At 50.0% G+C, this 27,598-nt stretch overlaps 1 protein-coding gene across 12 annotated transcripts in view; it reads right to left on the bottom strand.

The window, feature by feature from the left end:
* Window positions 1-27,598, bottom strand: part of GRK5 (G protein-coupled receptor kinase 5) — a 247,860-nt gene that overhangs the window by 56,882 nt on the left and 163,380 nt on the right. For 10 of the 12 annotated variants that reach the window (XM_078346618.1, XM_078346613.1, XM_078346610.1 and 7 more), the window contains 2 exons: window positions 18,700-18,812; window positions 4,349-4,426 (listed from right to left, as the gene is read on the bottom strand). Coding sequence is in view for 6 of the 12 variants with exons in the window: in XM_035269251.3 (XP_035125142.1) it covers window positions 4,349-4,426; window positions 18,700-18,812 (191 nt within the window). In the remaining 6 variants the exon portion in view is untranslated. The remainder of the gene's footprint in view (window positions 1-4,348; window positions 4,427-18,699; window positions 18,813-27,598) is intronic. The other 2 variants (XM_035269255.3, XM_078346616.1) reach the window with 1 other exon arrangement.

Genomic DNA, 27,598 nt, shown 5'->3' with positions numbered 1-27,598 from the left:
TGGGCCGGATGTGACTCATGCCTGTAATCCCAGCACTTTGGGAGGCCAAGGCAGGTGGATCGCCTGAGGTCAAGAGATCGAGACCAGCCTGGCCAACATGATGAAACCCCATCTCTACTAATAATATAAAAATTAGCCGGGTGTGGTGGTGGTGTGCACCTGTAATCCCAGCTACTTGGTAGGCTGAGGCAGGAGAATCGCTTGAACCCCAGGAGGTGGAGGTTGCAGTGAGCCAAGATGGCGCCACTGGCTCACTCCAGTCCGGGTGACAGAGTGAGAAAACACTCCATCTTAAAAACAACAACAAAAAAACCCAAGGCCATCCTCCTTCTGATGTTTCACAAGGCCCTTGTTACTCCCCACCCCCAAGCCTGCTGGCCCAGCTTGGGAGCCTGGGGCGGCTCCCCAGATAGCCTCTGGCCTCCAGTCCTTCCTTGTCCCCCTTCTTACTCCTTCGTGTGGTCAGGCAGATTGTCCTAAATACAAGTCGAACTCAAAGCCCTGGCAGCTCCACACTGCCACCGCCTCGACTTGGCTTTCCAGGGCCTGCAGCCCAGATGGGGCGCCTCCCCATTTCTGCCCCCACGGCACTGCCCCCCCCATGCCCTTTCCTACCTCTGTGTCGAGGTTTCTCAACCTCAGCTCTATTGACATTTTGCCCCCAGGTAACTCTGTGGTAGGAAGCACCATATGTACTGCAGGATGGTCCACAGTATCCATTGCCTCTGTCTATCAGATGCAAGGGGCACTGCCCTCCCTCCCAACTCTGCCAATTACAAGAATCTCCAGATATCCCCAGATGCCCACTGTACCGCAGCCATGAAGGCTGCTCCTCCTTCCCCTTCTTTTGTGTCCAGCTTCCTCCTCCACATCCTTTAAGATCTGATTCAGCAGCCTCACCTCCTGGAAGCCTCCCCCGGCTCACCTGGACTAGGCTGGGCAGCTTCTCCAGACCCCTCCCCCTTCCCTGAGCACAGCTCCACCCCTGCTTCCGTCATGTGGGGTTTGGTTCATCTGCTCATGTGTTGCCCCCACTCTGAAGGTGGGCTCCTCAGAATCCCTATCATGGGGCACAGAATCACAACAATGGAACAGCGTGCTCAGACACCACCCAGGTAAGGACCATGGACTCTGACGAGAGGTGGAAGAGGCTCTGTGCAGCTGGGGTGCTGGGGCTAAGCAGGGATACTAAGCGAGAAAGACAGAGTAGGGGACAGCGCCTTCCAGATAAAGGGCCTTCCGGGCACAGCCTGAACAAAGGCAATGAGGTATGGACATCCAGGTGGGATGATGTGGCCAGAGCCCAGTGTGGGGCTGTGGGAGAGGCCATAGGAAAGGCTGCTGGGGCAGAAGGAGGTATGGGTATGAGGTTCTTGGATGTATTCTGTAGCCCAAGGTGTGCTCAGCAGAACGGGAAATAGAAAAAATATATATGGTCAAATAACTTTGGGAAATGCTTTGGTAACAGTTAACAGGTTTCCTTCTTGCAGGACTTCTCAGAGTCTTGGAATGAATCTTTACCAGGGAAGATATGGCATTACAGTGCTGCCCACATGGAATTGACCACAGAGGGCTTTTTTTTCTTCGTAGAGTCTCTCCACTGCCCACTGTCCTGTGGTCTACCCTTTAGAAAGCACTGCTTGGAGCTGAGACACACGAGCTACATATTGAGCAGGGGTCCCAAGGCAAGGACAATCTGGGCTTGGGACAGTGGCTTTGGGGTTGGTCAAAGGCCTCAGTGCTGGGGCCTCAGTTACTAGCTCAGCTCCTCAGTCAGCACTTTGCTTTGCTGTATGTGGGGCACTGAGGCACAGGAGAAGTAAACCAGGCTCTGGAGCAAGCTGTGGTGGGGAGGACTGGGAAAGCACTGCAGAGTTTATTGTAGGAAAACACTTGACGCAAGGCACGATCGACTACCTCCTGGGGGGCCTCCCTGGCCATAACATATGGTGTGGCTTACATTTTAAAAATTGAGGAGAACTTAAGGAAAAAAATGCTGGCAGGTGTCTGAGCTGATGGGGAGTCTGGGCCCCATCCCTCCAGGAGACAGAGACAAGGCTGAGCAGAGGTAGGGAGGTCTGGAGGTTCCAGGTCAGGGGCTGTTCACAGGGGCTTCTGGACAAGGTTGGCCATGGGGTGACCTGGTGGCAGCTCCAGTGCCTGCCTGTACCCTCCTCTTGTCTAAGCCACAAAAGCCTATCCAGCCAGCAAGGTCGGGCAAAGGGAGCACTCCGCCCTCACTGCGGATCAGAGCCAGGCCGCAGACAGTGGGAGGACAGCGAAGGGGGGCGAGGAGGCTACACCCAGGGGAAACACCCAGAGCTCTAGAATCACCCCGATTTGGGTCCAAATTCTAGCTCTGCCACTCACTAGCTCTGTGACTTGGGATGTGACAATTCCTGAGCCTGTCCTTCCTCATCAATAAGATGGAGCCAATAGACTCTACATCCCACAGTGACAGCAAGGACTATAGTCAGTGGTGCTTGACATGAGGGGTCCTCAATACATGCTAGTTGCCATTGTTTTAGGGGAACACATGTGAGTGGGCAGCCCTACAGGGGCACAGATGAAGCGCTGGACTGAGCCAAGCTGAGCCACCGTGGGAAGATGCCTCTGCAGAGGGCAGCTGAAGACCCCATCAACTGAGTGGCCTCTCACCCTATTCAGCTCTACAGGCCTCAGTGGCCTGTACAGGGCATCCTCTTATGGATATGGGAACCATCAGAGACAATGTCTTGGAGGCATGTGGCACACCATAGGAGCCCAGCCCCAGGGAGCTGTCATCATCATGCCCTCTAGGGCGCTTGCACCCCTCTGAGCTCAGGGCACATGTGAGCCCAGAGTGTCCACACCGTCTTGAGTGGTGGCCAGGAGATCAAAAATGCATCTAGCCAGAGCCTCATCAGTACACCATCGGCTGCGACTGGGTGAACAGGGACCCTGCTGAGAATGTCCCCTCTACTCTGTCCACCTGAGAACCTCACAGACATCAACAGGCCCATATGTGGAGCATGGCAAGGCAGTGCTGCCCAAGGTGGGGGCAGCTGTGCCTGCCCAGGGCCAGGTATTGTCCAGAGCAAACTAGCCCCATTCTATGCCTGGGAGTGTTTTACAAACATTAATTCTGTCATTTCTGAAAAGTACAAAAGGACTGGGGGTGTTCGTAGTTCACAGAAAGAGAAATGCATGGATTATGATGGACGCAGAAGCAGAGAAACAGCAAGGGGAGGCAGCGAGGTGATGTCGATGCCATGTGTGCATTAGGGATGCCACCCAGCAGGCTGTCCAGAGTGGGGTGTGACAAAGGGCATTGCTTCTGGGCGTGAGGCTGGGCTCACCCTGCAAGGGCGATGGCCACTGCCAACTGCAGATGCTGGAGAAGAATGAGGGCTCGATTTGGTGCAAGAGGTATAGGGGGTGGGAGGACTGATGGCCGGGACCTTATCCCACAGGCTGCGGTGAACTCAGTCCACTGGTAGCCTGGGATGGCCACCAGGAGGTATACCCTTCCAGGGAGCTGGTGCCTACAGGATCCTGAGCAGGGTGAAGCCACTGCTGGCCCCAAGGGGATGAGACACATGCAAAGCTATTCCCACACAGGTCTCATCTCAGGCTCTCAACACCTCCAGGAGGCGAGTCTGGCAGGGAGGCCAGTTTTCAGAAAGGGAAGCAGGCCCAGGGAGGGAATATGGCTTGACCAAGTGGGCAGAACCACTGACACCAGAACACTAACCGGGTTGAGAACACACTTCTGTGAAGGTGAGTCAAGAGGCTTGGAGAACCAAGGCTGCTGAACCCCAAGGATGGTGGTATCCCAACACTTCAACCATCCAGTGGATGCCCCTGAGATGGGGTTGGGGTGGCCCCTGACCCTTCAGAATACTCTGGAATATTTCAGAATTCTCTTTACTCTTTGATGCAGCTGGGCAATCCCTTTCCCTCCCAATCAACCCCCAACCCTTCCCCTCCACGCTGACCTCTCAGAACTGCCCTGCTCAGTCCTTCCTTCTGGGCACTTCTTCTCCTGACCTTGGCCAGGCCTCCATCTACCCTACCACAAATAGCTGGGTGTGGGTAAAGGGCAGTACGGTGACCCTTCAAGGGGCTGGGCCCGAAGAAACAGGCATCCCACCCCTACTCCAGGCCTGGCCTGGACCATCCCCATCTTGACCCTGCCAGGCTTGGGCACTCTCTGGGGGAGGATGAGAATTATGGATCTCAGGAGGTCAACAGCAGCCACCAGCCCAGCACTTAACAGCTTCCCACATCGCCTGGCACAGACCTGGGGGCTCCTATTTTTGGATAAGGCCCTCTGTGCCCCTGCTGTGGGATTTCAAAGGCCCCTTACCTTTGGGGTGAGGTACTTGGTCATAATTTCCTTCCCTTTCTCTCCCAGTTTTTCATCTGGAGTAACTTCATATTCTGCCTAAAACAGAAGGAGAAAAGAACAACAGATTTGCTCATGAGCTTCTTATTATAGTTACCAAACCTCACAGCCCCTGGAGGAAGCCCCCTTGAGGCCACCTGACCAATCCCCTTCTCCTGCAGGGCAGGAAACCAACCAGGAGAGAAGACCTGGCCACAGAGCCCCAGTGTTTAGTCCAAACTACTCTGCCCTCTCTCACGGATGCTGGGTCTCAGGACGGCGGTGCTCCACGCAGACTGCACATCAGAATCAGGAGCCCTGATCCGAGCAAACACTGACGCTAAGCCCCACCCTAGACCAATGAAACCAGGCTTTCCAGTGGGCCGTGAGGGCTGGCACCTGGGCAGCTGGGGTTGAAGACCACTGACTTAGATGAACCAAAGGAAACTACTAGAAAATAACAGCCCACCAGACTGGAAGGCCACTGAGAAGCTGCCTTGGGTCACTCAGACCTTGTAAGCTGTGTGATTGTAGACAATTTGCTTAACCTTTCTGTAAAATGCAGAGGGGACCAGCACCTAGGTATGGAACAGTTATACAGATGGAAGTGATCGAACTCTTGGCCTAGGGCCTAGCCCATCCCCCAAAATAATAAACAGTTGCCATAATTACTGCCATTGTGATTATGACACCTTGCAAGGATAAACAATGATGCAGATGCCTGATCTTTTCCAGCTTTGCAGTTTACAAAGTGAACATAAACAGATTTTTTTAGGATGTTCTTATCTGAACCTCGAAAGAGCCAGGGCAGTGACACAGGAGAACAGGAGCTGCCGTTCCACCCCCGGGCTGTAGGTGGAGATCCTGAGGGTCCACAGTGGGAAGGAACTTGCACAGGGTCATGTGGTGGGAGGCGGCAGGGCTGGGACTCAGAACCTTCAAGGCAGGGCCTCTCCTCAACCACACCATAGAATTTAGGACTCTGATAACGAGCCAAGCCAGGGGGCCCAAGCTCTAAAGAAGGGGGGTCTCCAAAAGACAGATTTTTAATTTTCCTGAATCACAGCGGGGCTCCTTTCCTCACATCTGACACACTTGCCAAGTGGAGAAAGGGCCTTGAGTCAATAAAAAGCCTGAGTAAGCATTCCTTTCTCATTTTGACAAAGGAGCTAATTGCAAATGGCTTATAACCATTTCAAAATCCACCATCCAAGGATGTGTCAGCCTCTGTCCAAAAGTACATCTATTTCAAAAGAGACAGAGAAAATGACACCAGCAGAGACGGGCCCAGACCCTCCCCAGGCATCCCACTATGCAGTCAGATGCCCACCTGGCCCTCCCAGAAACCTCACACCTCAGTGTCTAGGGCCCAATTCCTCCCCAGGCCAGCCAAAGGGAACACGCAGACAGCACTCACAGTGACCACAGAGGAAGCCAAGATCATTTCCACCCACAGTGAGCGAGCTTCCTTGTCTTGCCCTCTCTCTTCTAGAGGAGAGCCAAGATCCAATGATTTCCTCCAATGGAGAAACATGAACACTACAATCATTTAGGTCACAGGGATGTAGGGCAGTGGTTCTGTAAGGAATCCCACCCCTCATTTAATAGGGCTAGACACAGAGGCTCAGAGAAGCCAGGGACAAGGTCACAGCTGCCAGACTGGCGTGCCGGCCTCTGGATTCCCAATGGGCCGCCTGGTCAGAGCCTCTCTCCCCAGAGGCCAATTCCTCTTCCACGTCAAGATGAGCCTTGAGGGACTGGGGATTTCTTGATGATTTGACTTGATGGATGAATTTCTGAGATGCTTGAAGGTGACTCTTTCTTCTAGAAGTTTTCCTGCTATTTTCTCCCTCTGTGCTCCCTGACGATCCCCTAAACCTGAGTGTGCATGTGTACACACACACACATGCACATACACAGACATACGGTATACACATCCACATACCCACACATGCACCCACACAGATACCCACACACCCACATACAGACACACACATACCCATACACAGACACCCACACACCCACACACCCAAAGACAGACACAAACATACATCCATACACAGATACCAACATACACCCACACACAGACACCCACACACAAACACCCAACACAGACACACCCACAGATACCCGCCCGCACAAACACACCCACAGACTCACCCCCCACACACAGACACACATACCCCATATGGAGTGCTGATTCCAGGCTCACCCTACATGGCAGGGTATTATTAGCATAGCTACATGGTAGGTATTATTATTCCCAATTTGCAGATGAAGAAATTAAGGCTCTGAGAAGTTCCAATACAGTACAGCTAGCAAGTGGCAGGGCCCCAGTGGCATCTCTAAAGGGGCTGGGCCCTCTAGAGCCAGCTGCCTGCTGTCTTCCAGAATGAGAAGCACCCAGGGGTCCTGCTGCCCCTGGAAAGCCCACCATTGGTCTAGCACCATGGGAATGTAGCTAGACTGCTATGCAGGACCCAGGCCTTGGGCAAATGGCCGGCCATCATTTGGGGCACCAGATAGACACAGCAGTCTATCCCATCCAGAACACCAGATTCACACTGTACCAAAATACATTTGTGAAGGTGGCTCTATTTAACCAAATGGAGACCTGGGGCTCACTAATCAGTCTCAATAACCAGCTAAAAATATTCTTGCTCTGGGTACTAAAACCCGCATTAAAAAAAATAACATCCCTTTCAGGTCAGCTGCCTCCACAGAGGCCCCACTGGTGGATAGGTTCACAGGTCCACAGGGCGGTGGCAGGAGCACTTGGGGACAGGCCTCCCCCACCGAGATCAAAAGGCCTTTCTCCAAAGAGTCCATGCCAGGCCACCACTTGAAGAGCATCTGTGTTGGGAGGTGGAACACAGATGGAAGGCCTCCAGCTGGGCTTTCTGCATTGATTAAGACACCTAGTGACAGGCCATGTCTCCACAGTGACCCCATGAGGGGAGTCCTGAGAGGCCACCTACAGAGGGAAGGTATCATGGTGGCTCCCCTGGATGGGCTGAGCTCAAGGCAGACCACACTCCACAAGGCTGGGGCCACTCTGGAAACCACGGCTCTGAGAACACCCTGCCCAGGTGGTGGGAGAAAGCTGAACCCAGCTTAACCCAGCAAACATGAGCAGCAAGTAAGACTTTGTGCCAACAAACCAGAATTTTACAATTAGATGTAGCTCGGGAAATAGCAGCCAATGACTTCAATGAAAAGTAAGCTGTATGCAAAGAATGCCCTTGTGACCTCCATCTGCAAGAGAGTCCCTTCCCGAAACAGAGGGGACTCACGCAGGCACCTTTGCTGTTCCAATCATTTAAAGCTCTCTCCCTGCCCAGAGCTCAGTTCTAACAGCCAGGGTGCCAGGGAGCACCCACGACAATCCATGGGGGAAAAGTTCTCTTTTCAGATATGTGCCAGGTGCCAAGGGGGAAGACACCACTGAACAAGCTGCTCTCTACACTGTGATTTATGCCAAACACAGGGGTGGCCTCTGCGGGGAGATGCCGCTCTAACAGTTAATGTGGACTATTACATTGAGCTTAAGGAACAAAGAATTACTTCTACATCTCTGCCTGCCAAAAAGTAGAAACATCTATGTGCATCTTAGTGTATAACCCTCATACTTTGTTCTCTTGGCCTGTCCTAATTACGTCATCAATCTCGGAATATGCCAGGGAAAATATCTCCTGGCTATAAAGACACATATCCTTCAGATGATTTTTGGAACTTGCCACGTTTTCAAAGAAGCCGGCCCTGGTTTAGAGAGGGCAGTCTGGCTGAATTCCTTCTGGCATTGGACTAAGTTTAGATGTCACCTCCTTCTCCCAGGAGACCTTCTCCAGCCCTGACAGGAAGATGAAGTCAGAGATGCCATGAGGTCTTGCCACTTCCAGCTTCTGTAATTATTGATGTGGTCAGCTTTTCCAGAGTCCTTGAGGCAGGGACAAGTGACACGCCTAGTCAGCACACTGCTCACCACGCACCCTGCTGGAGAAACACCTGGATCCACCTCCTAGGCCCCAGCTTCTCGTCTGTGCTGACTGCATGGGCTGCCCCTCCAGAGCCCCTCTAACCCTTTCCCACCGGGCTGTGGGGGTAGAGTGGTAGGTGGGGTGGTTTTCTGCTGGCTCCGTCCCTGTCTGGGCACCACAGTCTCCTGGACCCTCTTTTCCAGACCCGACTCCTGTGGGCGGCCTTCTCCCACGGTCCTCCATCAGTCCCTTTCCTCAGCCCTGGAGGTTAGGAGGCAGTGGAGGCTCAGAGGTGCTGCATTAGCAGCTACTGATTGCCCTTCCCGGCTCATGCTTTGTAAATAGGTCTTCATTAAAGTCCTTCATTCATGCATCGGGGGGACCATCCGTTTCCTGCTAGGACCTGGCTGATGTCCAGCACCGTGCTTCAGATGGGTGGGTACTGACCTTGCTTCCTTTCTGATCCCTGCCGAGAATGGAGAGCAGTGCATGAAGAGGGTGTCCCCCAGGGGCCTCAGGGTCAGATGGACCCGGTCAACCCCAGAACTTGTGCCCGCCTGGGCAGACAAAGTGTTCACTACTCTGGCTCCCATCTGAGTGTCCCTCTCCAGCCTTAGTCAGGATTCACTGGCCCATCTTAGGGCAACATAAGGGATGGTACCAGAAGGGAGGGAAGAATGGACTCCTTTCCACATTGGGTAGAGAATGAGAGTGGTGAGAGTGACCCCGATATCCTGAGGTACCACAGCCACCAGCTTATGAATTGTGGCCTGGCCAGAGGCAGATACTGAACAGTAGGCAGTAGGGAAAGAGGGCTACAGCTCTGCCTGTGGTGGCGGGGACATGCTGGCCTCTCTCAGGGGGAGGGGGAAGGCTCACCTCTCTCCAGGGAAGTGGAGAAGCCCATCTTCCCCGTTAGGGAAAGTGACAAGCTCCCTGGTGGCAAACAGTGATATGGTTTGGCTGTGTCCCCACACAAATCTCACCTTGAATTGTAGATCCCACAATTCTCACATGTTGTAGGAAGGACCCAGTGAGAAGTGACTGAATCACAAGGGTGGGTCTTTCCTGCACTGTTCTCATGATAGTGAATAAGTCTCACCATCTCAGCTCACTGCAACCTCTGCCTCCCAGGTTCAAGTGATTCTCCTACCTCACTCTCCTGAATAGCTGGGACTATAGGCATGTACCACCGTGCCCAGCTAATCTTTGTATTTTTAGTAGAGATGGGGTTTTACTATATTGGCCAGGCTGATCTCGAACTCCTGACTTTGTGATCCGCCTGTCTCGGCCTTCCAAAGTGCTCGGATTACAGGTGCCTGGCCCCATCTAAGGGTTTTATAAAGGGTAGTTCCGTTGTACATGCTCTCTTCTCTTGTCTGCCACCATGTGAGATGTGCCTTTCGCCTTCCACCATGACTGTGAGTCCATTAAACCTCTTTCTTTTGTAAACTGCCCAGTCTTGGGTATGTCTTTATCAGCAGCCTGAAAATGGATTAATACAGAGGGGCTTTGCCATCCCGCTTCCTGTCTGCCCCATGATGCTCAGCCCTGAGTGGCTTCCCCCACCCTCACCCCACCACAGCTTCTTCCCTCTCAGAATTGTTTCTCTGTCCCTGCATCCAGCCAAGGATCCAAAGGCTACGAGGCAAGATCTTTAACTTTCCTCATTACTCTTTTCGTTCTAAGTGAAAAGAATCCCAGTCTAACCTAGTTCAGCAAAACTGTAAGCTCCTGGCTCCTGAAATCTGAGGATGAGCTGAACAACCAAATGGTGAGGAGAACAGAAAAGCAGCTGGGCACAGAGCCCAGAAACCAGTGATACAAGCACTTCTGGACACAAGCACTTCTGTGTGTGTGTGTATGCGAGAGACAGTGTGTGTTGCTCACGATCTCTTGGTGCTAACTGGCTTGTTCCAGCATAGGAAACATGGCAGTCCACAGTTCCTAGGGTTTTTATGTTAAGCTTTCTCTAGCAGGATCCCCTTGAGGCCATGAATTCCACAGAAAGGACTCGTTGGCCCGCTTTGGCTCACAGACTCCCTCCTGCTCCGGTCAACTGCAGTTTGGGGGTGACATCATTAAGAACATGGTAGCTTCTAGGACAACCATGTTATTTGGAAATATAGGTGGGGAACCCAGGAGACTGGATGACCCACAGATGTGCACTATATAAACCCATTTTAGAAGTGGCACTTTTTCAAGACAGCCCTGCACCCGGGATCTGGCTTCCTAGCTATTCTGATCGTCTCTATGTGGATCTGAAAAACTATTAGCACCCTCCACTCTCCCCATTTTGAGGAATCACTGCAGTGAGAGAAAGACAAAGACAAAGACAAATTCTTTGGATTCTCATAAACAAGAGAAGCAGAATACTTAGCCCCCAGTGAGGCAGAGTGGATCATTTCACAATAAAATTTCAGATGATCAGGCACATGTAAAGCCAGGTGATAGCCCACTAATTTTATGTCACCTCCTACAGTCCAGGCTACTTAGCAGTTAAGAATGCCTCTTAGCATTTCCTATATGAGATTTCATTCATTGTAACCTCATATTTGTAGTCGCCTGCCTTCAAGGTGGCCTCCTGACATCCGTGCTCTTGGAAAGTCTCTTTCCATATGAAACAGGGCTAACCAGTGACACCGGTATAATATTAGGGAAATAGTGTGGATGCTCTAAGGAGAGGTCATAGAGGTCACTGCAGCTCCTACCACCCTCTCTTGGATCGCCTGCTCCAGAGAAAGCCAGCCATGTTGTGAGGGCACTCAAGCAATCCCATAAAGAGGCTTCCTCTCCCAACAGACAGCACCAACCTGCCAGGCATGCGAGTAACTGTGGATGCAGATCCTCCAGCATGGTCAAACATTCAGCCCAGCCAACATCTGGATATCTCACCTCGTGAGAGACCTTAAGCCAACAGCACCTCGCTAAGCCATGCCCAAATTCTTGACCCACAAAACCATCAGATAATAAAGGTTGACTGTTGTTTCAAGCCACTATGTTTTGAGGGAATAACTAATAATGTGTGGGGCTCAGTGGCTCATGCTTATAATCCCAGCACTTTGGGAGGCCAAGTCAGGCAGACCACTTGAGGTCAGAAGTTCAAGATGAGCCTGGCCAGCATGGTGAAACACCATCTCTACCAAAAATTATAAAAATTAGCTGGGCGTGGTGGTGCACACTTGTAATCCCAGCTACTAGGGCGGTTGAGGCATGAGAATTGCTTAAACCCAGGAGGTGGAGGTTGCAGTTGGTTGAGATCGCACCACTGTACTCCAGCCTGGGTGACAGAGTGAGACTCTGTCTCAAAAAAGAACAAAAACAAAAATCCCAAAGCTAATACTGAACAGATATTTTAACTTATAGCTGGAGTTGCTTAATTCACTTCAAAATTTTCTTTGGCTGGGTGCAGTGGCTCATGCCTATAATCCAGCACTTTGGGAGAGCAAGGTGGAAGGATCACTTGAGGCCAAAAGTTCAAGACCATCCTGGGCAATACAGTGAGATCCCATCTTTAAAAAACAAAAAACAAACTTTTTTTAACAGCCAGGCGTGGTGGCCTGTGCCTGTAGCCCCAGCTACGCAGGAGGCTGAGGTGGGATGATTCGCTTGGGCCCAGGAGTTCGCAGCTATGGTAAGCTATGATCATACTATTGCACTCCAGCCTGGACAATAAAGTGAATTTCCATCTCTTGGAAAAAACTTCTTCTTTTTTTTTTTTTTTTTTTTTTAGTCTTTCATTTAACCAAAGAGCAAGCTGCACGAGAGCAGGAACTTAGTTCTCCTGTTCATTGTATTCTCCCAACCACTAGAACAGAGCCTGGCACACAGAGCCACCCCATAAATATGCACTGGGTGGATCTGGTTCTGTATCTGCCAAACCTCCTCCAATCCCAAAGAGAAGAGACTTGAAGATGTTAAGTCTCACCCAAGTGTGGAGAGAAGATGGTTTCAAATGAGCCAGTACAGGGTCAAGGCTCCCAGGGAACAAGTTAGAGAGAAGTCCAGCAGTCTCAAAGATGCCCGAGACCCTCTTGGCCTGTGGGTCTGACACTAGCCTGGACCCTCTTCAATCCCCTGACCAGCTGGGCAAACTCTTTGCCCTCTAGAGACCAGACCTAGTCATGGCTTAGGTCACTGACTGCATTTCTCGCTGAGAGGGCAACTGGCAGTGGCAGAAGAAGGGTCTTTCTCAGGTTCCTGGAAGACCCTTGACAATCAACACCAAAGGCCGAACTCCCCCAGCAGTCTACTAAATGAAGCACAAACAGCTCTGCTGCCCAGATCACCCGGGCCCTCTTTAAAAACAGCTACAATCCTTCCACTTGACTTGAGAAATGCAGACATTAAGACTGTACAGGAGGCTGGGCGCGGTGGCTCGTGCCTGTAACCCCAGCACTCTGGAAGGCCGACGTAGGCGGATCACTTGAGGTCATGAGTTCAAGACCAGCCCAGCCAACATAGTGAAACCCCATCTCCACTAAAAATATAAAAATTAGCAGGTGCCCACCTGTAATCCTAGCTACTCAGGAGGCTGAGGCAGGAGAATCGCTTGAACCTAGAAGGCAGAGGTTGTAGTGCACTGAGAGTGTGTGCCACTGTACTCCAGCCTGAACGACAGAGCAAGACTGTCTCAAATTAAAAAAAAAAAAAAAAAAACTGTGCAGGAGAGGAGCCTTTCCTAGGAACTAAATTAGAGTCCAAAGAGGACAGGTTATTTTTAAAAGCTCCACTTCATAGAAATTCAACAGAGAGATGGGAATGGCGTGGATGGCACCAGCCGAGTCAGGCAGCACCTGGGCGCTACTGCAACACCAACGACGGACACCGCCACCTCCTCCCTCCACTGGGTTCCGGTCGGGATGGAAGAAAAAACGGATTTTAGACGAGAAGTTATGCCAGCCCTGGAAAACTCAATAAAGTCTCCGTGCGTAAAAGAGGTGTTCCAGAGGCTGGTCATTTGACGTCAAGATGGGCGATGAAAAAGTCTCGCTAATTCCCAGGGATGCAGATGAAAATGCAGAGGGGATGGGGTCGGCCTCTCCTGAGTGGCGGCCTCATTAGGGCAGACGTGAAGAGCATTTGACGCACTGACGCAGGGAGCCAGACTCACATTTCCTTTCCAAAAAACAGCTCTTGGTACAGGCCCAGAGAGGGGGGACGACGGCATGACCAGAATGAAAATGGGCATCCATTGGATTTTTTCCCCCTTTTCAAACTGACTATAAGTGTCTAACAAAACACATGGCTGGAAAATTCCACCAGCTCCTAGGCTTAGCCTTACTCTGCTCTGCCTCATCAACTCTCTAGATGGCTCCCAAAGCTGCCGCCACCTCCTCTTTTCCAAATGGGGAGCAGCCCTTGGTCTGGGTGTCTTTTGGTCACTGCTTCTCCAACCACGTGTATTTATTTCCTCAGTGAGCTCCTCCAGCCCAGGGCTCTAAAACCAGCTATATATACATGTTGACAACTCCCAGGCTGGGCACAGAGGCTCATGCCTGTAATCCCAGCACTTTGAGAGGCCAATGAAGGCAGATTGCTTGAGCCCAGGAGTTCAAGACCAGCCAGGGCAAGATGGCAAAACCCTGTCTCTATGAAAAATACAAAAATTAACCGTGCATGGTGGCGTGTACCCGTAGTCCCAAATACTTGGGAGGCTGAGGCGGGAAGATCACCTGAGCCTGGGAGGCGGTGGTTGCAGTGACCTGAGATCACACCACTGCACTCTAACCTAGGCAACAGAATAAGACACTGTCTCAAAAACAAAAATTAAAAAAAGTTGAAAACTCCCAAGTTTCCTTTTCCACCCTAGACCTTTCTCGTGAAGCCCAACCTGAATACCCATGTCCCCTGGAGCTTCTCCACACGGGCATCTGGTGGACATCCCAAGCTGCATGTGCCTAAATCGGAGCTCTGGATCCTGCCACAAGGTGACCCTCCTGCAGCCTTATCCTTACTCCATCTTTCCATTTGCTCAGGTCAAAACTTTGAAGTCTTCCTTAACTCTTCTCTCATCCCCAGTCCATCAGAGAATATACTGTTAACTCTGCCTTCCACACAAGTCTCAAATCCAACCACTTCTCACCACTTCCAGGGGCTACGACGCTAGCTTGAGCCACCAGCTGCTCTCACCCAGATTGCTACAACAGCCTCCTAGCAGATCTCCCTGCTCCCACTTCTGCCCCTCAAAGCCTGATCCCAAAATGGGAGCCAGAGAAATCCTTTAAAAACCTAAGTCACAGATGGGTATGGTACTACACACCTGTATTTGCAGCTACTTGGGAGGCCAAGGCAGGAGGATCACTTGAGGTTGAGTCTGCAATGAGCTATGAATCTGCCCTTGCACTCCAGCCTAGATGACAGAGCAAGACCCTGTCTCATACATAAAATAAAATAAAATAAATAAAAACCCAAGTCAGACCATGCCACCCCTCTGTTAAACACCCTCCAGCAGCTCCCTGATTTCACTCAAAGTCAAAGGTCTCTGATGGCACAAAGTCTTACACGATCAACTCCTCTCCTACCCCTCTACCCTTCCTCCCTCCTCTCCAATTACAGACATTCTTGCCTGCAGGACTTTGTCCTGGCTCTTCCCTGCCTGTAATGCCCTTTCACCATGTATTCACTTGGCTAACTCCCCCAACTCCTCCTGGTCCTCAATCAAACGTCGCCTTTCCAAAGACTCCTAAGCTGACTGCCCTACTTCATGATACAACCAGTCTCCCCATCACTCCCCACCTCCTTTAACCTGCTCCAGTTCTTCTTTTTCCACCCCATTTCTCACCTTCCAACCTTCCATGTCATTGGCTTATTATGCTCATGACCTCGGGGGCAGCATAATGTGGAGGAAGGAGCTTGGGCTGGGAGCCAGGAGACCTGGGTTCTGGGCCTACCTCTGCCCCTCACACACTCTGTGACTCCAGGCAAGTCACCAACCTCCACTAGGCCCAATGTGAGCATCACCCACCTGCTAGGTGCAGAATTGTGGGCTGAGGATTCACAGACCATGGGCCACATCTGTGCCACCAAGAGGCTCTGGCTAGTGGAGGGACAGGCACGTAGACTTCTCAATGGCCACCTTCACTGAGCCTCAGTGCTATTCCAGACATGGCTCTGAGTAGTAAGAACTCACGTAGTCTCTACCTAACACCTCTCCCATCATCAGACATGGCTATATCCCCACCTACAGATGAAGACATGAGACACACAAGGGGTTAAACACCTGCCCATGGTCTCACCAAGAGCTGGTGGCAGAGCCACATTGTCCTGGCATCTGCACTCTCTGGAGTATCTCTGGAGTCTGCACTCTCCATCAGTGCACCTCTCCCAGCACAGGGCAGCAATGTGGCTCAGGCGCATGTGAGAAGCAAGCACCCACAGCAGAGGGGCCTAGCAGGAAAGAGAGGAAGAGGGAGATCGGGAGGGCCTCTGAGAACATGGGACAGAAGGACAAGCACGTATCTGCCAGGCAAATGGGATCATGGAGAGAATTTCAGGCAGGGAGGCCTGAGGGAGCTATGGCCAAGAGACTTGAACTCTCCTGCCAAGTCAGAAACGCCAGAAGTGGGTGGTCAGGCCAGAATACAGAGCTCAAGAAAGACTCCAGGAGGCCGAGGGTGAAAAGGCAGGCAGGAGCTGATGCTGGAAGATCTAGTTAAGTCAGCCTCAGAACCTGGACTCTATCCTAGATGTCATTATTTCCCAATTCTGGATACACATTAAACCCCTGGGAGATTTGAAAACCCCCCAATAGGTTCTAGAATCAGTGGCCAGCCTAGTGGTATAAAGCCTTGTGCCAAATGGTGGCCTACAACGACTATGTCCCCATAAAAGGACCCACAGCTCCTCTGAAAAACAGTGAATCTAGTACAAGATGGGCCCAGAACCCTGCATCATACTAGACAGCAAGGAGACTCCCGGTAACTGCTGGAGTCCAGCCAGGGACTCAGAAGCCAACCTGGAGAGGCCCCCACCAGCCAGTGGTGAGACCACGGGCATCAATCAGGATAATGACTGTGGTGCATCAATACACACGCAACATGTTTAAAACCACAAGTCAAAAACTTTAATTAGCTACTGCTACTGGAGGATGGTAGAGAACCAGTTTGGTATTTTAGAAACATTAATGCAAGAAAAGAATCCACCATTTCCTATATAAACTTTACCACTGGGTCACCAAATTGTCATCAAAAGGAAGTGTCTCCACTGGCAAATGAAGAAGGAATGGCAGAATCAGACTGCTGCTCTGTTGCAAGCCCTTGTTAAGGTACAGATTTAGGTACAGCCTAGCAATAGCTGCCACCGTTTCAAAAAGAAAGACAATCAGATGGTACATGCCCCCTGATGAAAGAACATGAAACCACGGAGGAAGTCAAATCCCACTCCACCCCGAAGAAAGGGAAACTGACTTTGGACAAGTTTCTAGATCCAACTAGCAATGTATAAGAAATATAGAGGAGCCTGAGAAATGGCATTTGGGGATGAAAATACAAAATTCAGACTGTGGGAAACTCTTCTGTAGGAACAACAAATGTATTACAAGTGGGGGGTGGTTATGGGGGAGCCTAGAGTCAAGAAAACGTCACTCAATCACAATGTGTGGACCTTATCCAGACCAGGTCAAACAAACACACATCAAATGTACGAGAACACTGGAAATCTGAATACTAACATTTGATGATAGCAAAGAATTTTTAAGCTGTGACAATACCATTTTTAAAGAGCTCTTATTCATAGATACATATCAAAAAGTTCACAGATGAGATAATAGGTGAAATCTGCTACAAAATGTTACAGAATGGAGGATGGAGGAATGGATGAAAGAAGACCAGCCATGAGTTCATACTTGCTGAAGTGGGGTGAAGGGTGCCTGGGGGTTTATTACGCTGTTCTGTCGACTTTTACTTTTTATAGTTTGAAATTTTCCATAATAAAAAGTTATGAAAATACTAGGTCCCAACTCCAGAGATTCAAATTAATTGGTCTGGGCTTCAGCTCAGGCTCTGGTGTTTTTTTAAGGCTCCCCAGGTGTTTCTAATGCCCAGCCAAGATTGAAAACTACTGTAATCACTCATGCAAGTGGTGCCAAGAGCCTGCCCTAAGCCCAAGGCAGAGTCTGCAGAGGGGAGGGAGCTGGCCTGGGCAGGGTCAAGGAGCCAAGCACATGAGCCTTGATCAGGTTAGGGAAGGATGAGGAGAGGAAGGCATCAAAGACAGTGCAAAGATTTCAGGCTTGGGTGACTGTAGGGTGCTGGTCACTGGAACAGGTAATGTCTCAAGGGCTGGTAGCTTTGGGGTCCTGGGAGAAAGGGCTGAGTGCATTTGGGACTTATGGACTTTAAGGGGGCCTTTGTGACTTCAGTGGAGATGTCCAGTGGGCAATTTGGTTTTGGGTCTAGAGATCCCCATGGAGATCCTAAAGCAGATACAGAGACTTAAACCCTAAAGGGTTGTCCCCCCAAACTGAGATGGAGGTCAGGATGGCTGCAGCTAGTGATGGCATGAGGGCCTTTAGGAAACAGCATCTCAGCCCTGGCCCCTGGGAGAGGGGCCTGGATGACTTCACTCCTTTCATGACTGCTCTCCACTCCTCACCTCTCTTCCTCTTGTCCTCCTTCCTCAGATAGAAACCCAAAGGCAGTTGGCTGAACTGAGGTACCCTGCCTTCCTGGGCAGGTGCAGAGGAACTCCTGACTATTCCCACAGCCTGTCTTAAAAGCCCCTACCATCAATCAGCATTTGTTAAACAAACAACAAGCACATCTGAAGGAAGCCTCCATGGCGGTAGGCATACCCCCCATGCCAGAGCCCAGTGGAGCCATCTGCTTTCAGACCGACTTGACAGCCATGCACTTCATTTGACATTGATTGAGTGCCCATAGATGCTGGGCACTGGATGAGGCAGGTATGAACAGGAAGCCCGGGGTCCTGCCCTCAGGGAGCTTACATTCTAATGGAGAAGCAGACAATAAACAATTGTACAAACACACAAAAGCTCTGGAATTCTATAAAATGGGTTCTCAGCTGGAGGAAGGGGCCACAAGATCCAAGAGCTAGGCCTAACTTCCCCAGACGCTGCCTCCCATAATAACCCATGCTTCCAGAATCAAAGCGCTGACAGAGCTCCACTTTACAGCAACAGCAACTAAGGTCCAGAGGGGAGGGGGCCCACCCAAGGTCACCTATGAGTTTAGATCCTGAGACAATTTTGCATTCCTAATCAAAGTCTATAGTGGGAGTTTTGTAAGCAGTGAGTTTATTCCTCACTCTTCTAAACCACCAGGTCTTTTTCTTTGAGCCAGAACAATCACTGACCACAGAGCACCAAAGGACCATCCCCCACGAGCAGGGACTTACCACTGAGTCCAGGAACTGAATGTAATGCTCCAGCCCAGGCCTGGTTTCACAAAACTGCCGGAAAAGCAGCCTCCCGATTGGCTGCTTGTCACATAAACTGCAGTAATCTCTGTCTGGAGACAAGAAAAGAAGAATGTGGTGAGACCCAGGACAAGGCCAGATAGGGCCTTTCTGTCATTCCCACACCTGGGCTCAGAGCCCTAGATGGATGGAGTAAGGTGACTGGCAAACTCTCAGAACCCCTTCTTCATTTCAAGGTCTCTGTAGACTCAGAGAGATGTCAGCGTAGAGGAAGGCACCAGTTATGACCCAGCCTCTACTCCCCAACCCACGCCCCAGTCTAATGCTTTGATTTCTGTATGGACATGCCAGCAGTTCTGGGGACTGTGATTCTGACTCCTTGGTGACCATTAAGTACATCACATTCTCTGATTTTAGTGGCTGGATAAGGGTGGCGGGTCTGTAATGGAAGCCAGTTGAATCAGAGTGGACCACAGACTGGCTGGGAACACTGGAGCAGAGGTGCTCTCTTTCCCTGGAGGTCATGGTGAGTGGGTGTGAGGCCAGGTGCCTCAGCAGTGTTCTTGACACTACAAGAGAAGCCGCTGTGAGGGTGAGGCTGACACATCAAGGAGGTGAGAGCTGGGAAAACTATAAGAAGTAGAGTTGGTGCCCTGGTGATGCCATGAATCTCTGGATCCAACCATGCCTGTAGCTCAAACCACATCTGAAAACCTTCTTTATGAGATAACATTCTCCTTGTTTAGGTCAGTTTGAACATTTTAAGAAATTACTTGTAATTCAAAGCATCCTAATGGATACAGTTTTTAAAAATCATTTTTGCCCAAGTGGAGAAAAGCCCAGTCTTAGGATGCTTCAAATTATGAAAACCCTGCCTTTTCCAGTTAGGCGCCAAAGGCACGGAGACAGGAAGTCACCGAGACAGGAAGTCACCCGCACTCACCCACTCAATAGTCAAGAGGGTTCTGAAGAGGGAATACTGCAGACTTCCACCAAGAGGCTCAGAGACCACGGTGCTAACTAACCATTTGCTGTGTTACTTCAAGCGATTCACTTCCCCTCTCTGGGCCTCTGAGTTCTCCTCTGAAAACCAGAAGGGCAGGTTGGAGTTGGGATGGGGGCCTTTTCCCTTTTGGACCTTTCTGCAATGATGCCAAAGCCTCTCCAAGAAGTTTTCTCTGGCCAGGAAGATACTCAAAGGAACCACTGAAACACGCCACCTCGAGCTCTCTGGAGTACAGAACGCTAAGCCACCGATTTTGCAGCAGCACGCGACACAGTAGGGTGAGTTCATGGGAAACAAGGAAGAGGGTGACTGAGCCTGGGAAGGAGAGCAACTTGCGGGGAAGGGATGACTACAGTCTACCTGGTGTAGAGGAGCTAGGATAGCATCCCCCTAGAAAGGATTTATCTTGAGCCAGGCCACACAACAAGGGATATGAACACACCACTGCGCCAGCTCACTCTGATTCTTAGTCCCAAAACGCTTATCCACAGGAGGTAAAGCCATGGCTTGCCGGGAGGGAGGATCCCACCGTAGCTGTGAGTGTGGATTCCGGAGCTAAACCGCCTGCGTTTAAATCCCAGCCGGTCACTCACCGCCTGTGTGACCTGGGGCAACAGGCTTGACACTGCCCCTCAGTTGTCTAGTCTGTAAACTGGGGATGGTAAGCAGACCTAGCTCCTAGGACTGTCCTGAGGAATGAATAAGGCAATACATAGACAGCACTCAGACCAGACGCTGGCACATAGGAGACGCTTAATAAACCCCATTTCTCATCATTACAGTTGTGATAATTTTTTCCGTTCCATCTCCCTTTCCTTTAGGGAATCTCCTTTCTCCCAGTCTGTACCAGTTCAACCAAAGCCTCTGAATCTAAAAAGGGAGCTGACGCCTCCCATGCTACGGAAACGGGCACGTGCTCAGTCATAGCCAGTCCAAAGGCCTCTGTCTCCTGGCCACAGTGATAAGGTCAAGGATGGACACGTGACTTAGTCATAGCCAATCAGAGGCCTCTCTCTTTCTGGCCACAATGACAGGTTCAAGGGTGGCCATGACTGAGTTCTAGCCAATCAGGTCAGGCAGGGCCTGTGACCCGTGGGGGCCCTGGAGTCCTCCCAGGGCTTTTGCCAGAACTTCCAGGAAAGACGCTGTCTGCTCTGTGGTATGCCAGCAGGGCTCTCAGGGATGACTGGTCAGCAAGAGCTGCCGAGACTGCCTTCCCCCTACGCAGCGAGAGCCCACGGAAGACGCAGCCGGCAGACAAGTGGAGGTGAACAGAGAGAGGAGCCCTGAAGGCAGCCCCGCCCTCCTATACGTTTATTCACTGCACGGGGACTCGGCCTTAGCAGCAGGGAGCCGCTGTCTGCCTCCTGGAATGGAAAGAGCCGCAGCCAGGCCCACTTCTTTCATCGGTAACCTGCCTGAGGGCAGGGACTATTTTTGGAGGAATTCCCCAGGTCTAAGCAGCGTATGTAGAAGAAGACACTCTAAAATGTTTCATTATCTCCCGAGTGAGTATTTGGATCAGCGTGGATGAGCAACCTGCCAAGTCCCCTCTTGGCCCACTCCCAAATGGTTTCGTGGCTCCAACTAGCCCTGGAGCGCAGCCTAAACTCTGCCCTTCAGCCGTGGGCGCAGTCTCCACCGCTCCCAGCACAGATGGTTCACAAATAGCCACTCCAACAAGCATTTAGCCTCGGTGTGTGCCAGGTTCTGACGGGGAGGGGTACCTAGGGATGTGGTCTCAGCCCGCAGAGAGCTTGGACTCAGATTGGAGAGGTCAGCAGGAGTCTGTGTGGGTGAACAGACAAGATCTCAAGTGACAGTAATAAAATGTCAAGCTAGATGAGTGTGATCATCAGCCACAGTAGGGAACCTAGTCTCAGCCGCCTGTGACAGGTCTGTAGCTGCACCTGTTAGCATAATGCCCTGCGGATACAGCCCGCTGCCTCCCACTCAACACGATCCCCTAAGGGGAGGAAAATGAACCTTTGCATCCTTTCCCAATCAGCCAGAGTTTTTCCTAGCACAAACACAGAACGAAAGTAAATTACCTTGTGTCAAATTCCATTTTTACTCAATTATGGGAGAGAGCACCATGCTGCTTATGTGATTTACGCAAGATACCCCCCACCCCCACCTTTTCCAAAAGCAATTTTGAGATTTCATGTGCCATATTGTGATCCCTTAAGGGTTCCTCTGACAGATTTTTTTTTCTCTCCATATGGCATTTGCTGACAGTATGGAAACAAGGCTGTTATAAACTCACAGCACAGTAAACACCATGCAATTCCGACACAAGCTGTCAGCACCTCAGTTCTGAGCCTCTACCAGCTGTAGAGAGGATTCCAGGCAAGAAAACTACTTGCTGGAGTCTAGAGAGAAATAAAAGGATGAGTAATCATCTTTTTAGATTTTTTCCCCACCTCAAATAAAGATCAATAGGCCCATTTTCTGAGCAAACACACACACATAAAACAACAAAACCATCCCTAGTTCAGCATTTACAGTTCCTATGGAAATGGATAAGGAGGCCACAGAAGGAAGAATATGATTTGGGGAATGATCAAGGTGACAGGAGCAGGTGCAAATCAAAGTTTTTGAGGTGTCAATAGCGAACTCGAGGTGTAGGTTGCTTCTGGAAAGTCAATGACACTGAAGTTGGAAGCATGAGGAGCTCTACAATACATACATGCTTGGAGTGGACCCTTTCTGATCTGTTTCAACAGAAGCTGGCCATGTTGTTGAAATCCATGTTGTTGAAGCTTGGAAGGGGCCTGCGCACAACCTTTCTCCCAAGTGCGGTCTGTTGGGTTGGTGAGGAGAAGCCCCTAGGACAATGGCAGAAGACTTTTCTCTCTGTCTTCTAATCTATCTTTTGGGGTGGAAGAACACTGGGATGCTGTACACACACCCATACACACACTGTCCACACACACGCATGCATGCACACGCATACACGCACACACATGTGCGTGCACCTGCTCTTCCAGAACATGGAAATCCTGCTTTGGGTCACGTGCCTCATTGATATTTTCCTCCAAGCCAGAAAGAGGCGGCTTTGTGTAAGACATTAGGGAGTAGCAGCCAGGCACGCTGGATCATGTCTGTAATCCCAGCACCTTGGGAGGCCAAGGTGGGCGGATCATCTGAGGTCAGAAGTTCGAGACTAGCCTCACCAACATGGTGAAATCCCATCTCTACTAAAAATACAAAATAATTAGCCAGGCATGTTGGTGGGCACCTGTAATCCCAGCTACTTGGGAGACTGAGGTAGGAGAATGGCTTGCACCTGGGAGGTGGAGGTTGCAGTGAACCGAGATCGCACCAACGCACTGCAGCCTGGGTAACAAGAGCAAAACTCCATCTTGGGAAAAAAAAAAAAGACATTAGGGAGTAGGGTATGGGGAGATTTGTAGCCTGGAAGTATCCACAAATCATCCAGTCATTCTAACTTTGTGATTTTGGGTTCTTCACTCAACACCTATCTTCCAAGGCTTTTTGACACTCGATGTTTCTTTTGATATTAACGATATCTTCTTGAATTCAACATGTGGGGATATGTGGGTGGGTTGGTGGAAAGAGACACATCTTATACCCACTGACAGGTTAGTGATCCAGCGACAGGCTTGGAATTAACATTTGACCAAGAATGGAGGACATGATCTCTGTGACATAACATTTGGAAGAAGAAGGTGACTGGGAAAGGGGAAGGGTCTAGAAAGTCAATCCTAAGCCCCAGGGCACTGAGCTGTGCCCTTGATTAAGAAGCAGGGAGCCCTGGGAGGAGCTGGGCCTGCTTGTGCACACAGGAGGGTGCTGAGGATACACTGGGAAGGCAAGCTGGATTTACACAGGGAAGGGCTGGACTCTTAGGCCTAGAGTCTGGAAGGGATTCAGTGTCTCACTGGTAATTCAATAATTTAGAGTAAAAATGATTCAAGTGCAGTCCATGGAAAAGGGGACAAAATGGGGTAGGGGTGGCAGCAAGTCTGAGACATTTACAGAGGAAGTCACTGGTTTAGGTGCAATCAGGCCCCGGCTTTTGGGCAGGGAGGGTACCAGCTCCTACGGCTGAGATCCTGCTATGGTGAGAAGCTGGACTGAACTGGCTTCAAGAAAACTACATGTGTTGTTTGTTTCTTCAAGGGATTGATACTCCCCACCTCCCTGGCATGCCCACAGCTGGCCTGGGAAGGCGGGATTGCCACACCTTCTTGCAACACACTGAATCCAGCCTTGCACGCAGAACCATGTCTACCCAGAAGCCAGTTCCTTTAGCAAGGCACCAGACACTTGCTTAGTCCTTGTCCTTAGCAGTCTGCTCACTGACCAGAGTGAGAGGGAGGCATGTTCATGGATAACACTGGAAAGAAGCACATAACAATGTCTATGTAACAAAACTGCATAAGTCAATTGGGAAGTGTCCCAGAAGGTGCCTTGGCAGAGGGGGCAAGACATCCTCTCATGGTGCTGGGTAAGCTTCAGGGGTGGTGCCCAAGGACAGCACACTAGAATACAGGAATGGGAATGACAAGGTAGCTGCAGGCAGTGCAGGCAGTGCAGGCAGGGGGAAAAGCTGAGTCCAGGTGAACAAGAGGAAAAAAGGTCAAAGCCAGAGAGAATGGGGCTTGAGGTTGGAAGGAGGGGCATGGAGAAGCCATAGTGGGGAGGTGAAACCTCCAGGTAAGATGCCAGGAGGACCGGGAGGATGTGCTGAAGGGTGGGACAAGGTGAATTAGGACAAGCATTCTGGGCTATGCCTGAGACTACCATAGGCTGTCACCGAGTGGACCTTCAAGACTGGCTTAAAGAAAACAGACAGAAAGTGGTAGGTCACTAAGGGATGGGAGGTGAGGCATGGAGGGGCGAGAACCAGCAAGTACTGTTAAGTGAGTGGCCAGCAAGTGTATTAGGCCCTTCTTGCATTGCTATAAATACCCGAGTCTGGGTAATTTATTAGAAAAGAGGTTTAATTGGCTCATGGTTCTACAGGCTGTACAGGAAGCACAACATTGACATCTGCTTCAGGGGAGGCCTCAGGAAGCTTACAATCATGGTGGAAGTTCGCAGGAGCAGGCATGTCACATGGCCAGAGGAGCAGGAGAGTGGCAGGGGAGGTGCCACACTACAACAACCAGATCTCACAAGACTCACTATCACCAACAATGAGGGATCTGCCTCCGTGACCCAAACACCTCCCACCAGGCTCCACCTCCAACACGAGGGATTACATCTTGACATGAGACTTAGGCGGGGGCACATATCCAAACTATACCAGCTAGCATACCTCCTTGGTAATGAATGTCACTGGCTGAAAATCCACATGCTAAGACACATGCACATACAATAGGCAACACACGTCTTGGAGGCCTGGGCATGGCCAACTTACTTCCAACTCTGCCTTTCCCAGGACAGGGCTGACACTTGTCAAGTTGTCGGCCAACAGAGGGTACATCCACCAACAGAGGGCACAGCAAGACAAGGGGGCCCTGTCCTCACCACCTTCACCTGGTGATGTCTGGGTGCTTGGGAAAGACCTCCCTTGTCTCTTAGCCTATTATCATTATAAGCCACTAAAGATACCACACCACAGGCCAAGGACACCACGGTGGATGGGCGCTGGGCAGGGATCAGTCTAAGCTCTGCCATCAATCCTCTGTGTGACCTGGGACAAGTCACTCCCCCTTTTCTGGGTCTCAGTTTCCTCATCCATAAAATAAGGTCAAATAAGCCTCTTCTCAACCTGGAAACCTTCTTGGGGTGCTAACTTCACAAATGCAAATGATTACAGGGACTTGGACCAGATTCCAAGGTCAACCCTGGAGGTCAGTTTTAACCAGGATTCCAAAGCCTGTTTCCATCCAACCCCAACAGGGGTTGGCATCTCACCCCCTGGTTCTAAGGCAAGGGTAGGCAAACTTTTCTGCAAAGGGCTAGCAGGAGATATTTACTACTAGCCATATGGTAGTCGTTTGAGGGCCATATGGTCTCTTTCACAACGCTGAGGCTCTGCTGTTGTAGCAAAAGCCTCCATAGACAATCTGCAGACACACTTCATCTTATTGCACTTCGCTTTATTGTCCTTTGCAGATATTGCATTTTTTATACGAATTAAAGGTCTGTGGCAGCCCTGCATCGAGCCAGTCTATCTGCACCATTTTCATTTTCCCAACAGCATGTGCTCACTGCCTGTCTCTGTGTCACATTTCAGTAATTCTCAAAATATTTCAAACTTTTAAATTATATCCATTGTGGTGATCTGTGATCAGTGATCTTTGATGTTACTATTCTAATTGTTTTGGGGTACCACAAACACATGCCCATATAAAACTACAGACGTGTGTGTTCCAACTGCTCCACCGTCTGTTCCCCCATCTCTCTCCCTCTCATCAGGCCTTCCTATTCGCTGAGATACAGCAATATTGAAATGAAGCCAATTAATAACCCTAGAATGGCCTCTGAGTGCTCAGGTGAAAGGAACGGTTACATGTCTCTCACTTTAAACCAAATGCTAGAAATGATGAAGCTTGGGGGAAGGCATATTGAAAGCTGAGTCAGGCCAAAAGCTAAGCCTCTTGCACCAAACAGCCAAGTTGCGAATGCAAAGGAAAAGTTCTTAAAGGAAATTAAAAGTGTTACTCCAGGGAACACACGAATGATAAGAAGTGAAACAGCCTTCTTGCTGATATGGAGAAAGTGTTAGTGGTCTGGATAGATCCAACTAGCCACAAGCTTAAGCCACAATTCCCTAAGCCAAAGCCTAATCCAGAGCAAGGTCCTAACTCTCTGTAATTCTATGAAGGTTGAGAATGGTGAGGAAGCTGAAGAAGAAACGTTTGAAGCTAGCAGAGGTTGATTCATGAGGTTTAAGGAAAGAAGTCTTCTTTATAACATAAAAGTGAAAGGTGAAGCAGCAAGCACTGATGTGGAAACTGCAGGAACTGGTCCAGAAGATCTGGCTAGATCACTGATAATGGTGGCTACACTCAACAGATTTTCAATGTAGATGAAACACCCATCTACGAAAAGAAGATGCCATCTAGGACTTTCATAGCTACAGAGAAGTCAATGCCTGGCTCCAAAGCTTCAAAAGGGCCACACGGTGCCTTAACCCTGTAATCCTAGCAATCTGAGAGGCCTTGGCAGGAGGCTCACTTGAGCCCAGGAGTTATGAGACTTGCTTTTCTGTGATATTCACTTTATTGAGGTGGTCTGGAACCAAACCTACAGTATAAATTGTCTATGGATATGGCTGTGATTCAATAAAAACTTTATTTACAAAGACAAGTAGAGGGCCATATTTGATCCTTGACTGCACCACTGCACTCCAGCCTCGATGACAGAGTGAGACCTTATCTCAATAAAATAAAATAAAATAAAAATTTAAAAATGTTTTAAGAACCTTCAAAGGACAGACAGCTAACTCTTTTACTAGGGGTCAGTGCAGCTGCTGAATTTAAGATGAAGCCACTGCTCATTTACCATTTGGAAAATCCTAGGGCCTTTAAAAATTAGATGAAATCTATTCTGTCTATGCTTAATAAGTGGGACAAAAACCCTGGATAACAGCACATCTGTTTACAGCATGCTTTACTGAATATTTTAAGCCCACTGTTGAGACCTACTACTCAGAAAAAAGATTCCTCTCAAAATATGCTCACTGAAAATGCATCTGGTTACCCAAGAGCTCTAATGAAGCTTTGTAAGGAGATTAATATTGTCTTCATGCCAGCTAACATAATATCCATTTTGCAGCTCATGTGTCAAGGAGTAATTTCTGCTTCCAAACCTTATTATTTAAGAAATATGTGTTGTAAGGTTGTAACTGTCATAGACAGTGGTTGCTCTGATGCACTGGGCAAACTGAAAACC

Source organism: Callithrix jacchus, chromosome 12 (assembly GCF_049354715.1).
Source record: "Callithrix jacchus isolate 240 chromosome 12, calJac240_pri, whole genome shotgun sequence".
Classification (NCBI taxonomy): Eukaryota; Metazoa; Chordata; class Mammalia; order Primates; family Cebidae; genus Callithrix; species Callithrix jacchus.
The sequence above is the reverse complement of the archived record's forward strand: the minus strand, read 5'-3'. Positions and strand labels throughout refer to the sequence as shown.